Here is a 15047-nt window from a genome sequence, read left to right as displayed (position 1 = left end):
AATGTTTGGAAATTATGTTTCGTAGGTCCAAAACAAACAACTATTCATTCCTTCACATTAAACGCCCACAATCTTGCCCATTCGCAATGTGCCAATATCCCTTGTAAGGTTGCTGTTCCAACTAATTACTGTACCGCTTTAATTGATTGTCATCGGCAAGCTTGGATAACAGCTATCTATTCCAAGATCTTAATAAATGTCACCAAGTACAGATCAATGATGGTAACACCAGTAAATGGAACACTAACCCATTATATCTCCTCTCAGTCTCTTACTAACAAACCAGTTTCCTACCTAATGGTTGCCACTGTTTCCTTTTTGATTAACAATATATATCCACAGCCACAGATTATTGAATGCTGAGGGACCTTGCCAGCCAGTTGCACTAGAAAGGAGTTTACACCAAGAGTGTTTGGATTGCACTGTTAATATAACAGTGGGTTTTCTCCGAGATCTTCGGTTCCCCCCCAACTCCAAAGACGTACAAGTTTGCATGTTAATTGGCTTGTCATAAATGTAAAATTGTCCAAGAGTGGGTGGGGTAGTGTTAGTGTGCGGGGATCGCCGGTCGTTGCGGACACGGTGGGCCACAGGGCATGCTTCCATGCTGTATCTCTAACCTAAACTAAACTAAACTAGGAGGAATTGTGCACATTTTCAGGATCCAGAAATTAACCTATATCCAGTGACATGATTTCCATCTGCTACTGCAACACTGCTGGCTGTTCGTAAGAAATGACCACCATGTTGAAATATGAAGGAGATTTGCTTTCCTTGGCTAATACAATATAATAGTCTCTGGCAGCTGAGTTTCAGAAGTGGAGTACATTATGTAATTGTTTAGAAACAAGGAACTGCAGATGCTGGCTTACAAAAAAGGACGCAAAGTGCAGGAGTAACCCAGCGGGTCAGGCAACATCTCTGGAGAACATGGACAGGTGACGTAGAATATGGAACAATGCAGCACAGGAACAGGCCCTTTGGCCCACAATGTCTGTGCCAACCATGATGCCATGACCAAGCCCTTTGTAGACAATAGACAATAGGTGCAGGAGGAGGCCATTCGGCCCTTCGAGCCAGCACCACCATTCAATGTGATCATGGCTGATCATTCTCAATCAGTACCCCGTTCCTGCCTTCTCCCCATACCCCCTGACTGCTATCCTTAAGAGCTCTATCTAGCTCTCTCTTGAATGCATTCAGAGAATTGGCCTCCACTGCCTTCTGAGGCTGTGATTCCACAGATTTACAACTCTCTGACTGAAAAAGTTTTTCCTCATCTCCATTCCAAATGGCCTACCCCTTATTCTTAAACTGTGGCCCCTAGTTCTGGACTCCCCCAACATTGGGAACGTGCTTCCTGCCTCTAACGTGTCCAACCCCTTAATAATCTTATACGTTTCGATAAGATCCCCTCTCATCCTTCTAACACAGCTGGGGGGGGGGGGCTGGAGTATGAACAAAGTAATGATATCAGCAACAGTGCATTCAAGTGTTACTTTTTCACCGATAACCTTACTGATGCCCAGCTTGTGTTTATTTTAGAGATACAGCGCGGAAACAGGCTCTTCGGCCCAACAAGTCCGCGCCGACCAGCGATCCCCGCACACTATAACACTATCCTACTACACACACCAGGGACCATTTACAATTTAACCAAAATTTGCTACAAACCTGTACGTCTTTGGAGTGTGGGCGGAAACCAGAGCACCCGGAGAAAACCCACGCAGGCCACGGTGAGAACGTACAAACTCCGCAGACACTGCCCTGAAGAACAACTGCAATGATGTCTTGGGGCAGGGAGACCGACAATCAACAACCACAACTCCTTTTGTTTTGTGTAGTCAGGATGGGACCCGGGTCTCTGGCGCTGTAAGGCAACAACTCTACCACTGCACCACCGTGACACCCGAGTTTAGCTAGGCCTTAAACAGGCTTGATCTAAACATGGGCCAATGAGTTGAATTCCACAGGGGAGGTGAAAGTAACTGCCCTTGACATGAAGGCACGAGTGTGGCATTCAAAGAGCCCAGGTAACAGTCGTTCAACAGACCTTATGGGGAAAGCGTTCCAATTAATATCTGGCATAAAAAAAGGAGTTGGAGTTGTTGGCTGTCGGTCTCCCTGTCCCAGGACACCACTGCAGTTGTTCTTCAGGGCAGTGTCTGTGGGCAACCATTTTCACCTGCTTCAACAAGGACCTTCCTTCCATCATAAGGTCAGATATAGTTTTACACAACATGTATCTTTACAAAACGCCAGCACGCGTGAGTATATTCAATCTCTTACTCTATGCCTGGACTCACCACCCAGTCTGGGGATGGATTCCCATTGTCCCAAGCTCAAGTCAAGTCAAGTCAAGTTTATTTGTCACATACACATACACGATGTGCAGTGAAATGAAAATGGCAATGCCTGCGGATTGTGCACAAACAAAAATCCAATTACAGCATATAAATTTAAATTAATACAGAAAAGAAAATTTAGTCCCTGGAGTTATAATAGTTAACAGTCCTGATGGCCTGTGGGAAGAAACTCCGTCTCACCCTCTCCGTTTTCACAGCGTGACAGCGGAGGCGTTTGCCTGACCGTAGCAGCTGGAACAGTCCGTTGCTGGGGTGGCAGGGGTCCCTCATGATCTTGCTTGCTCTCGATCTACACCTCCTGATGTATAGGTCCTGCAGGGGGACGAGTGTAGTTCCCATGGTGCATTCTGCTGAACACACTACTCTCTGCAGGGCCTTCCTGTCCTGGGCAGAGCTGTTCCAAAACCAGACTGTGGTGTTGCCGGACAAGATGCTCTCTACAGCCCCAGAGTAGAAGCAATGAAGGATCCTCAGAGACACTCTGAATTTCCTCAGTTGTCTAAGGTGGTAAAGGTGCTGCTTTGCCTTACCCACCAGTGCGGCAATGTGTGTTGTCCATGTCAGATCCTGTTTGATGTGGATTCCCAGGTATTTAAAACTGCTCACCCTATCCACAGTAGACCCATTTATTTCCAGTGGCGTGTACGTCCTCGGATGTTGAGCCCTTCTAAAGTCCACAATCAGCTCCTTAGTTTTTTTGACATTCAAGAGGAGGCTATTGTCCCGACACCAGAGTACCAGATCAGCCACCTCCTCCCGGAAGGCTGGGATTCCCTTCATATTTTGTCACTGAGCCAAATATCGAGGAGTTGGCGGCCTTTCCTGGAGACGTGCCCGGCGCTTCATGCTACGGGCGCAGCGCGGCGCGGACTTTAACATCGTGGAGCTGCGATCTTTTGCCGGGGATCGACTGTGGGGAGCTCCAACCGCGGGGCCTGTGGACTTTAACACCGTGAAGCCCGCGGTCTCTGGTAAGAAGATGCCGACTCGGGAGCTCCACGCCGCGGAGAGCGTTTCAACCGTCCCGACGCGGTGAGTTTCGATCATCCCGACGCGAGGGCCTCGGACAGCCGGCAGTGGCGACCGCGGACGGTTCAACAGCCCTGACCGCGGGTGAACAAAGAGGAAGATGATTGGACTTTATTACCTTCCATCACAGTGAGGAACGTGGAATCCGCTGTGGTGGATGTTTATGTTAAATTTTATTTTATGTGGCTGTGTGTCTTGTTGCTTTTCACTTAGTATGGCTGTATGGTCACTCAAATTTCACTATACCTTAATTGGTACATGTGACAATAAATTGATCTTGATCTTGAGTTTCAGGATAGCAATAGTTATAGCAATAGCAACCTCATAACCCCTCAGGTGATCTGAACCTTTTGGTATTCCATCTCTCTAAGCATTCCAACTGAAGGCAGTAACAACAGTACTACCAGTAATGGGGTAAATCACATCTACCTTTTGCTAATAGTTTGGAGTTTTGCATGTTCATGTCCTCCTCACTTCCCCTCTATAGAGTTGACCGGAATGCCAACATCATTCCCCCTGCTCTGTAGCTAACCTTCCTTGGAAAGAAACATAAAAAATATCAGTTTGTTTATTTTCCTTTATTTTATGTTTATATTTTATTTAGTAGATTTAGCAAAATTCATTTTCGATTTGACTTTGACTTATTTAAGGATGCCATCTTTACGAAGTTTGTACGTTCTCCCCGAGACCTGCGTGGGTTTTCTCTGAGATCTTCGCTTTCCTCCCACACTCCAAAGACGTACAGGTGTGTAGGTTAATTGGCTTGATAAATGTTTTTTTTTAAATAGTCCCTAGTGTGTGTAGGATAGTGTTAATGTGCGGGGATCGCTGGTCGGCGCAGACCCGGTGGGCCGAAGAGCCTGTTTCCGCGCTATATCTCTAAACTAAACTAAAACTAAAGTAAACTAAAACCCTAGTGAAAAACCAGGAGGATGTGTGTTTGGACCGCAGGCGGCCTACAGCGGTGGAGCAGCGGCGGAGGACACCGCGGCTACACTTGTCCAGGCCGCCCCGGGCCTTCAACGGGCCTTCTTGGCCAGGCCAAGAACCATGCGCTTACACCAACTGGGACTTGAAAGGGGCACTAAAACCAGCGACTCTGCTTGCTGTCTCAGTGCACTACCTCTATACACTTGCACTGTATCTGAGATGTTTATCTAAGACAACATCGAAGTGATTATGAATAGTGGTGTTGGACTGAACTGCATACAAAAATGAATGACACCATACGTCGGTACATGTGACACATAAAGTACCATACCATACCAAGATGGTCCAAAGAGATTCAGTCATTTATGGTGACTGTGTGAACTATGGGGTCTATTTGCCATAGTTATGGGCTGAGCATTCATTAGATGATTGTTTTCCTGCCATTAATACTTCCCATTTTCCTGAAATTATATGTATTTAGTACAGATTAAAGTGTTTTCCTTTTGTAAGCAGCTCAAGCAGCCCCACTGATGGAGATGACAAAGCTTTGTCCAAGTATAATTTCTATGTTGGGGGTCTTTTCTGGACCACACAGCTAGTTTAGTTTAGAGATACAGCGCGGAAACGGGCCCTTTCGGCCCACCGGGTCCGCGCCGACCAGCGATCCCCGCACATTAACACTATCCTACACCCACTAGGAACAATTTTTACATTTCCACCAAGCCAGTTAACCTACATACCTGTACGTCTTTCGAGGAAACCTACATACCTGTACGTGGGAGGAAACCGAAGATCTCGGAGAAAACCCACGCAGGTCATGGAGAGAACGTACAAACTCCGTACAGATAGCACCTGTAGTCGGGATCGAACCCGGGTCTCCGGCGCAGCATTCGTTGTAAGGCAGCAACTCTACTGCCGCGCCACCGTGCAACCCTTAGGTTCATACAGTTTATAAGTTCATGAGGGATAAGACACTATGCAATGACCAGCATATATGCACCAGCAAAGGCCAGTATGTACCTAAGGGGCCAAATCAGAAACCCCTTGGCTCAGCTATTTATGGAGTGCCCCTGGATTCCACAGAGGTCTTCAGAGACAACAAGAGGTAGATGCATCTTCCTCAGCTCTTCATCAGTGATAGGAGCAGAATTAGTCATCTCTGATTAATCTAATCATAGATCATGGCTGATCTATCTTTCCCTCTCAACCCCATTCTCCGGCCTTCTTCCCATAACCCCTGACACCCGTACTAATCAAGTCTGAAGAAGGGTCTCGACCCGAAACGTCACCCCTTCCTTCTCTCCAGAGATGCTGCCTGTCCCGCTGAGTTACTCCAGCATTTTGTGCCTATCTTCGGTGTAAACCAGCATCCGCAGTTCCGTCCTACTAATCAAGAATCTATGTGCGCAGTAGATTGTCGCTATTGTAATCTGCTTTTCCTTCACCCACTCGTTCTGCACAGCTTGCACTGACTGACTGACAAGCCACGAAGCAGAGATCCAAAGCGCAGGCAACAGAATGTTGTAGAGACAAACTTGGATTGGATTGGATATTGTGGCGTTAAACAAATCCTTGAACACCAAAAGGCCTGTTTACAGCAAATGAGTCCAGTCTCTGGTGGAAGCGGTCTCTGCCCGAGCCGGCTGCCTGCCCCTTTTCCGGGCTTACGTCCGCGCCCGGGTGGTGTTAGAGAGGAGCACCACGCGCTGTCCACGGGCACCCTGGGGGGTTTCTGGGACCGCGGGGGTTTGAATGCATCCTGGACAAGGATTGTAACATAGTTGTATAGTAAGTGTAAGAAAATAACTGCAGACTGGAGAAGGGTCTCGACCCGAAACGTCACCCATTCCTTCTCTCCTGAGATGCTGCCTGGCCTGCTGAGTTACTCCAGCATTTTGTGAATAAATGCTTCCTATAGTTGTATAGTAGTTCATTGAGTATATTTGTATGTCTTTAGATTTAGATTTAGATTTTAGATTTAGAGATACAGCACGGAAACAGGCCCTTCGGCCCACCGGGTCCGCGCCGCCCCGCGATCCCCGCACATTAACACTATCCTACACACACTAGGGACAATTTTTTTAACATTTTCCCAGCCAATTAACCTACATACCTGTACTTCTTTGGAGTGTGGGAGGAAACCGAAGATCTCGGAGAAAAACCATGCAGGTCACGGGGAGAACGTGCAAACTCCGTACAGACGGCGCCCGTAGTGAGGATCGAACCTGAGTCTCCGGCGCTGCATTCGCTGTAAGGCAGCAACTCTACCACTGCGCCACCGTGCCGCCCTTGTCTTGTTTTATGGTGGTGCGTTCTGTTCTGTTTTATTGTATTGTAAATATTATTTTTAATAATTGAATAATTTTTTTTAATTTAAAACAAAAATCCAATCTCTTTAGATATAAGATTCACAAGAATTATCTTTCTAAATCTAGGGTGGCAATGAAGTAGAATTGGGGAATAATTGGGGAATTATTCTTATGGGGGTGTCGAAAGGATGCAGTGCTGTTCTGTTTTGTTATTCTGGTGCAGTCCCCTGAGAGTTCCACACATACAACAGTGTTAGATTGTGGAGCAGCCATTTACTGTTCAGTTTATAATGGGGGGTTTTCAATGCAGCGGATTCTGAATATAGTTTGCACTTCTGTGTTCAGTCTTAATCTGTATATCGTGTGATTAAACATATCCTCTGTGTGAAAGGTTGTTGGTTTTTTGAACGCAGGGGAAAAAAAGTAATCTCTCCGGAGCTATTTGCGTCTTTAAATCATGGGCTTCAAACATCGACACGAGATCTGTCGGAGTCCTTGCTGGTCAGGGTGTTTGCTGCTGAAGCTCATTTGAACTCAATATCAGGACTGAAGCAGAAATGAATCTGGGTCGGTTTTCAGGTCCAGTATCACTTCTGCAAGTGTGGGCTCTGAGACTGACCAGAAAGCAGGCATCCGGCAGGTTCCACGGACAGACAGCATCTCTGGAGAAAAGGGTCAAGACCCCAAACGTCACCTATTCCTTTTCTCCTGAGATGCTGTCTGATCCGCTGAGTTCCTCCAGCTTTTTGTGTCTATCTATCTTCAGTTTAAACCAGCATCTGCGGAACCTTCCAACAGGTTACATGGCCGATTGGCAGCCTGCTGGATGGGGCAGGACAACAGGCAAGGGTCAGATCGCAGTGCTAGGGGGCTATATGTCACCGGCAGAATGTTGTGCATACTGAAAGCCCTGAAGAGGATTCCATAAGATTCACAGTCTTTTAAGTGAAAGAAATTTCTCCTCATACCAATCTTAACCTACCAATCCTTTACTTTGTTTGTAGGGGATAGGTTATAACGGAGAAAGAAAATCCTCCCTTCCCAGAACTTCCCAGTTCTCCGACTAGTCTAACTGTACTTGTTTACATTTCATCTCCATTTGCTTCGTTGTTACCTTCTCCTAGCTAACAATGATCTATTCTACACCCTCCTTGATCTCCATCCCCTTTGTCTCGTTTTCACACCTAATAATTCCTTATCTCTGTGTCTCTCTCTCCCCTGATTCAGTCTGAAGAAGGGTCTCGACCCGAAACGTCACCCATTCCTTCTCTCCAGAGATGCTGCCCGTCCCGTTGAGTTACTCCAGCTTTTTGTGTCTGTCCTCCCTGTCATGGAATGCAAAGTCTTTGAAATTGTAAAATATTGGACATGATAAGAGAAAGAGATTCTGATCATACAGCCCGTGACTCCATACCACGGTTTTATGAAATACTAGACCAAGTGGACCCGTTGGGCCCAAACCTCTCCTGCATTGGTGCAGCACCCTCTCCTCCCCCCCTCCCCCCTCCCTCCCTGACCCCTCCCCTCCCCACTTCCCCTTCCCCCGCTCCATCCCCCTCAACCCCCCTTATCCACCTTCCTCCCCCCTCCCTCCCCAGGAGATAGATTTAAACTTTAAAATGTGAATAACTTTAAAAATATAACACCAATTTCAATAAAACTACTTGCTTTACCATTAAAGCGATGACAGTGAGTAAGGTGGGCCTAAAATTGTCAAACTATCGTGTACTGTTTTGGCTGTAGTTCGATCACAAATAAACAAACAAACGAGAGTTTTAGTGTATAGATTTACCTCAATCAGCAACCTCTGTTTTTGTCACTGAAGAAACCTTGTTACTCCTTTAATGGGAACCTGAGGGGTAACTTTTTTCACACAAAGGGTGGTGGGTGTGTGGAACGAGCTGCCAGAGGAGATAGTTGAGGCTGGGACTATCCTAATGTTTAAGAAGCAGTTAGACAAGTACATGGATAGGACAGGTTTAGAGGGATATGGGCCAAATGTGGGCAGATGGGACTAGTATGGCTGGGACATGTTGGACAAGTTGGGCTGAAGGATCTGTTTCCACGCTGTATCATTCTATGACTCTGACTCTATGACTCCATTTCTGTGAGGGATTTTCAAAATGCAATAGGTCCCTTCCTTTCACACGATCATTTAAGTTAAAGAAACCTGAGTATGGGATTTTTCAGTTATTCAGGAAGTGTAAGATTTTATACTTTGAAACTAGGCTTTATTGCACTGATTCTCTGCACTTTTAAAGGATGCGCCAATTGTAATCCAAATTTTTTTTTAATTGCTGATTTGCAGTATTTAGAAAGTTGTATAAAGAGCTAAATGTGGTAATGAGCATTTGCACCAGCTTTTGAAATATTTATTAATGTGATTTTCAGAAGTTTTGCAAATATATTGTGCTATTTGTGGATTTATGATACTGTTGAATCATTTTTCAAAAGATACACATCATTTACTTACTGTGTTATTGGGACTTACAACAAAGAACAGGTTTATATTGATAAGGATAGATATCAGTGAGAACATTACAATTTTGAATAGTTATTCCCACATATTCTGTGTTAATATTTGTAAAGAATATTGCTAATGTACAATGTGTAGGAAGGAACTACAGATGCTGATTTAAACCGAAGATAGACACAAAAAGCTGGAGTAACTCAGCGGGTTAGACAGCATCTCTGGAGAAAAGGAATGGGTGGCATTTCAGGCCGAGACCCTTCTTCAGACTGAGATATACAAAAAAGTAATGATGATAAAGGAAACAGGCCATTGTCAGCTGTGGGCGAGGTGAAAATGAGCTACAGATAATGAGACTCAACAAGACCACTTTGAACCTAGTACAATGGCTTGGGTGGGGGAGGGGCAGAGAGATAGGGGATGCAAGGGTTACTTGAAGTTAGAGAAATTAATATTCATACCGCTGGGTTGTAAGCTGACCGAGTTTGCTTCACAGTGTAAGAAAATAACTGCAGATGCTGGTACAAATCGAAGGTATTTATTCACAAAATGCTGGAGTAACTCAGCAGGTCAGGCAGCATCTCAGGAGAGAAGGAATGGGTGACATTTCGGGTCGAGACCCTTCTTCAGACTGATGTCAGGGGGGCGGGACAAAGGAAGGATATAGGTGGAGACAGGTAGAGGGAGATCTGGGAAGGGGGAGGGGAAGAGAGGGACAGAGGAACTATCTAAAGTTGGAGAAGTCAATGTTCATACCGCTGGGCTGCAAGCTGCCCAGGCGAAATATGAGGTGGTGTTCCTCCAATTTCCGGTGGGACTCACTATGGCACTGGAGGAGGCCCATGACAGAAAGGTCAGACTGGGAATGGGAGGGGGAGTTGAGCTTGCTTCACAAGTTAATGCACGAGTTTGTTTCAGGCTGGGGAAATTGACTCAAAGAAGACACTGCCAAAGTCCATTGGAAGTTAGTGGGATTTGCTAACATAGTGACATCAAATGCTCACAAAGTCATTTTTAGATATTTTACACACATTTGAAACATTTTTCGAGCAATCAAAATAGACTTTAGAACTGACATTTTGTTGCTAAGAGAACCAAGGGATGTGAGCAAGGAGCATCTTATCCCAGCTCAAATTTATTTTTTAAAATCACATGGCAAAAGACCATGAAATCTGTAGTTGGGATCATTTGGCCCATATCCCTCTCAACCCTTCCTATCAAGATACATCCAAAGATAGACACGAAAAGCTGGAGAAACTCAGCGGGTCAGACAGCATCTCTGGAGAAAAGGAATTAGATGACATTTCGGTTCGAGACCCTTCTTCAGACCCGAAACGCCACCCATTCCTTCTCTCCAGAGATGCTGTCTGACCCGCTGAGTTACTCCAGCTTTTTGTGTCTGTCTTCGGTTTAAACCAGCATCTACAATTCCTTCCTACACAATGTATGTGTCCAAATGTCTCTTGAAAGTGGGAATTGTATCAGCTTCTCTTGGTTCCTCTGGCAGCTAGTTCCAGATATGCTCTGAGCGATCTGCCCCCACTTCTTTTCCATCTTTCCTATCAGTCTCCAGAAGGGCCCTGACCCGAAACGAACCTGTCCATGTTCTCCAGTGACGCTGCCTGACCCACTGAGATAGTCCAGCACTCTGCGTTTTTTTTAACCAATGTGTGAGTGCAAACTCCCTGTCCAACAGGAGGTAACATTATGCAACGTGCAACTTCGTAGAAGTATGTGAAGATAGTGCTTACATAGGGATTGTGAGACTGATGGCCAAAATTTCCCTCTGTGCAATATGTTTCACCTGAAATAGGTAAAGGGGGCGGCAGTTAACTAAAGAGCTGTATCTGCGACTCTCAATAAGAGCATCAAGATTGGTCTTCTCCATCAACTTAACTTTCCATCCTCAGCTCCAAAATCTGCAGTTTTTTAATTGCCCAAAGATCCATTGATCTGACTCTTTAAGCAGCTCACATTCACAGCCTACAGCCACAGAGAATTAAAAGCCCTCTGAGAGAGAAAAAAACCCTCCTCAAATCAGTCCAAGCCAATCCCTTACTCTACTTATAAGGAATACTTCATAAAGGACAAAGAAAGGTTTCCCAACAAGAAACGTAAAGTCTTCAAAATTCAAAATATATCCATTTGAACAATGGTTAACATGTGGAGGAATGAGTTTTTGCACTGGTGAAAAATATTTTTGCGTGGTCATGTGGCAATAACAAAAACATACCATTCCGGTAAAAAGGAACATAAAGTGGACTATTCACTCCCTACCTTTCTTCTGTTTACCTGTTGGGTCGGTATAATAAACTTACATTGTGATGCATGATGGGAGTGAGATACCACTATCACACAGCTGAATACCACTATCACACAGCTTCAGAAGGTGGATTTCAGAGAAAACGTAGGTAGACACAAAATGCTGGAGTAACTCAGCAGGTCAGGCAGCATCTCGGATGCACAGAGGGAAATTATCCGGAGAAGAAGTTATGAAAATAAGCGCAGAGGGAATTATAAAACCTATGGTGGTTAATGTAAGTCTGTCAGAATACTGATACTGCAGAGAGCAGTGTAGCATAGAAACATAGAAAATAGGTGCAGGCGTTGGCCATTCGGCCCTTCGAGCCTGCACCGCCACTCAATATGATCATGGCTGATCATGGTCATGTTACCATGGTCATGTTTCCATGACATTTGTGTTCAAATATCCACTAATGGACTAAATGGCCCATAATTGTTAAAGTGGCCCACTATTAGTAAAGTCATACTTCAATGAATGGGACTCTAAATGGTGCCTGAGCTATCGCCTATTTAAATCCACACAGCTAATATGTTTGTCCTAGTTCCTGCAAACACATTGAAGTACTTCTAATAATTATGGTGCTTATGTTCTGATGCGAGACCATTGAAACAACTGCTTTTTCAAATCATGCATTAAACAAAGCAGCAGAATTTTTACTGCAGGATAAAATGCAAGACAGGGAAAACACATTTATATCGTGGTTTGTACATTGTTCCTTTGCAAGGATGTAAGATGAGGCGCCTCTCGCATACCTTTGAAATGTAGGAAGTTTGTTCCTTTTGATTCCTGGACGGTAATGCATTCTCACAAAGGATGATTTTTAAGGAAAGTCAGCAACTTCACCCATAACCCTATAAGATGGTTTCATCTGCACAAGATGACTTTGTTAAATTCTTGAATGCAGACATTTAGAGTAAAGAGGAATAAACTTTTGCCCCTGAGAATCTATTTATTTGCATTAGAAAAAGCACTGCGCTGTACAAAGCAGTGACGTTGGCTTCAACGAAAATGGAGAAATTAAACAAAAACCTCCTATCCTCAAGTCAATCTGCCATCTTTAACATAAAACCTGGCCGATTATTTTTTTGCAATCTCCTATGTCCAAATGTGGCTGCATGTATTAATCTCCACTCAGGCATTGGAGGAATCTTTTCTCTCTGTTGCAAGAATTGGGTCTATTCCCATTCATTTGCTAAGGTTCCCAAAGAGGAGCCCAAAAAATTCTATTCTGGTTAAATGTGTTCAGAGGATAGCTTTGTTAAGCACACTGAAAAGATAAGTGCAGTAAGACAAAACACTGAAACTGTCTCAAAATGGACTCGGTCTCTATTACAGTAACGAATGTTGTAAATTAACATTAAAGGACGATTTACCAAATGAAACAAATAATGGAAAACAAGTTTGTATTTCAGTTGGTACTTACCCGTCCTATACCATACTATTCTCGTGTGAGGATTGGGTGTAACATTTCAATTTTCCAGATGAAAATTTGGTAATGTAAACACTTCAAATTGTACAAATGGTTTTATCACATGCCAAGGTACCGAAGATTTTTTCAGCTGTCAGTTTATGTGCAGCTTTAGCCCAGTTTGTCACGCTGTGTGCTGGCTGAAATCGAATGAAAGGGCAGGCTCATGAAATAAAAGCGAGATTGTCAAGTTGTTCGTGTGGGCTAATCACTAATCACTTCAAAGGAAATCAACAGCAAAAGTGCTTGGCCTAGGGTTAATTAATTCTCCTTCTTGTATTCACAAAGACCAGAGACAGAAATTGCAAAAGTTGTGGTGGTGGTCTCTGAAAGTTTAGTATCAATCAAATTCTCTCCAATGATTATAAACTCAGGTTAATTAGTTCACCTCAGCAAGAAGAAAATATACGTGGTGTTAAATGTTGTTTTCTTTACCTTGTTGAATCCAATCTCCTTTGCAATTACGTTTAGAGCCTTAGTTGAGATGATGAAAAAACTGTTTTTACTGTAACCATCCTAACTTGAAAGTTAGTTTAACCGTTCCTTCCATTAAATGACCAGAACGTGGCTGCATTTAAAGATTTGGTCGCCATTTCAAATGAAAACTAGCCTCTCGGCTAACTCGAGTACATTTACGTTTGTTTGAATGTCAATTAATGTGCATTGTCACTTTTTCAAATAAGTTATTATATAAATAATATTCCATTGCGAAGTTTACAAACAGGGTCTAAGAGTTCCGTTAAACATATTATATTTACAATCTGAAGTATCTAAAATAATTTTGCAAATGTCTTTTCATTTGAATATGAAGAGATTTGTTTTTAATGTGCAGAATGAAATGGCTTTTGCAATGGAATGCAAATATTGTGCATTTTCATATAGTTTTAAAATTGTTGGTGATTTCAATGACAGGTTAAAACATGTCACTCTTGGATATTTTAAAAGAATTGTGCTTAAATCTTAATTTTCTTTTGCATAACAAAGATTGCATTCTTCTTTAAATAAATTTTCATTCAGCTTCATTCAGTGACAATCAAATTTAGTAGGACTATATATTTCGGATAGATCCCACATTCCTAAACCAAACTGATTATCATTTTGTTCAAAGTCTGAAAGCCACCAACCATTTAAATAAAGATAATTTTTCTAATTAAATATGCAGTCTTCAAAAGAGCATTTTACTTACCTATATCGGAGTTACAGAATGTAACTTGTGGATGAACTGGAAGGCAGGTACATCCATCCACGATCTCCTGGAGCCTCAGAATTAGAACTAGTAGCACTGAGAGTAGCAAGCCAGTCATCGGGCTGCTCATGTTCCCCTTTAGCACACACACACACACAGACGCAAATCTTACAGCTCAGCAGAAGTTGTAGACCGTGTGCAGACTTAACCGTGTGAAGGAGCGTCACAGCAAAGTTATTTTGCCTGCAGCAGGAGTGAGTGGAAGATAGAAACCTACTGAGCATTAGCACCAGAGAATAGCCTTGCTTCTGGTCCTCCCTGTCTGATTCCCCACATTCAACACAGTCTACCCTCATATTTATGGTTGTGCCACCTCTTTCTAGCCCCTCCTTCCCATGGAGGGAAAGGTCTGTCGTTAATTGAAATCCTGTATGACAGCACATTGTATGTCCCCAGGCCCACGTTTCAGGTGATTTTAAACCATTTGTTGTGACTCATTGTAACTGCTGTAGTAGGGGCTACTTTCCAGTTTCAGAGTAAAAAAAATTAAGTTAAATTAAAATTTAATTAAATTTAAATTACTTTTAATTGTTAATGTAATACGTTTAATTGTATTAAATGTTAATTATTTAGAATTTCTTTATATGTATTATGGTCAATTATATGAATCTTGGCGAGGATTTCATTTAAATGTAAAATGTCATCACTTTTTTCATTTAAATTTAAAAGTAATTTAAATTTAAATGAAATCCTTGCCAAGATTCATATAATTTACTATAATACTGAAAAAGAATGACTAAATAATTTTTTTAATTCACAATTATATTAGTTTAAATTATTTCTATTGATATGCCAATGAGACGCTAAATATTTGAATATTAAGTTTACTTATAGATTCAGTGTGGAGATTTTTCACTGTTTAATGGACAACTCTATTTGCTCTTATTGCTAAATCAGTCACCCACATGGCATAATACAGTACTG

At 43.1% G+C, this 15047-nt stretch overlaps 2 protein-coding genes across 5 annotated transcripts in view; one reads left to right on the top strand and one right to left on the bottom strand.

Annotated features, from left to right (window-relative positions):
• The window catches only part of syn2b (synapsin IIb), a 349820-nt gene that overhangs the window by 266326 nt on the left and 68447 nt on the right, over window positions 1-15047 (top strand). The window lies entirely within an intron of this gene.
• The window catches only part of LOC144601577 (metalloproteinase inhibitor 3-like), a 54127-nt gene that overhangs the window by 36397 nt on the left and 2683 nt on the right, over window positions 1-15047 (bottom strand). For 3 of the 4 annotated variants that reach the window (XM_078413783.1, XM_078413785.1, XM_078413786.1), the window contains exon 1: window positions 14064-14369. In XM_078413783.1, coding sequence (XP_078269909.1) covers window positions 14064-14193 — 130 coding nt within the window. In that variant the 5' untranslated portion in view covers window positions 14194-14369. Of the gene's footprint in view, window positions 1-14063; window positions 14370-15047 lie in introns of those variants that run through there. The other variant, XM_078413784.1, reaches the window with a different exon arrangement.

The sequence above is a fragment of the Rhinoraja longicauda genome, chromosome 17 (assembly GCF_053455715.1).
Source record: "Rhinoraja longicauda isolate Sanriku21f chromosome 17, sRhiLon1.1, whole genome shotgun sequence".
NCBI lineage: Eukaryota > Metazoa > Chordata > Chondrichthyes > Rajiformes > Arhynchobatidae > Rhinoraja > Rhinoraja longicauda.
This window is presented reverse-complemented; position numbering and strand designations above follow the sequence as displayed.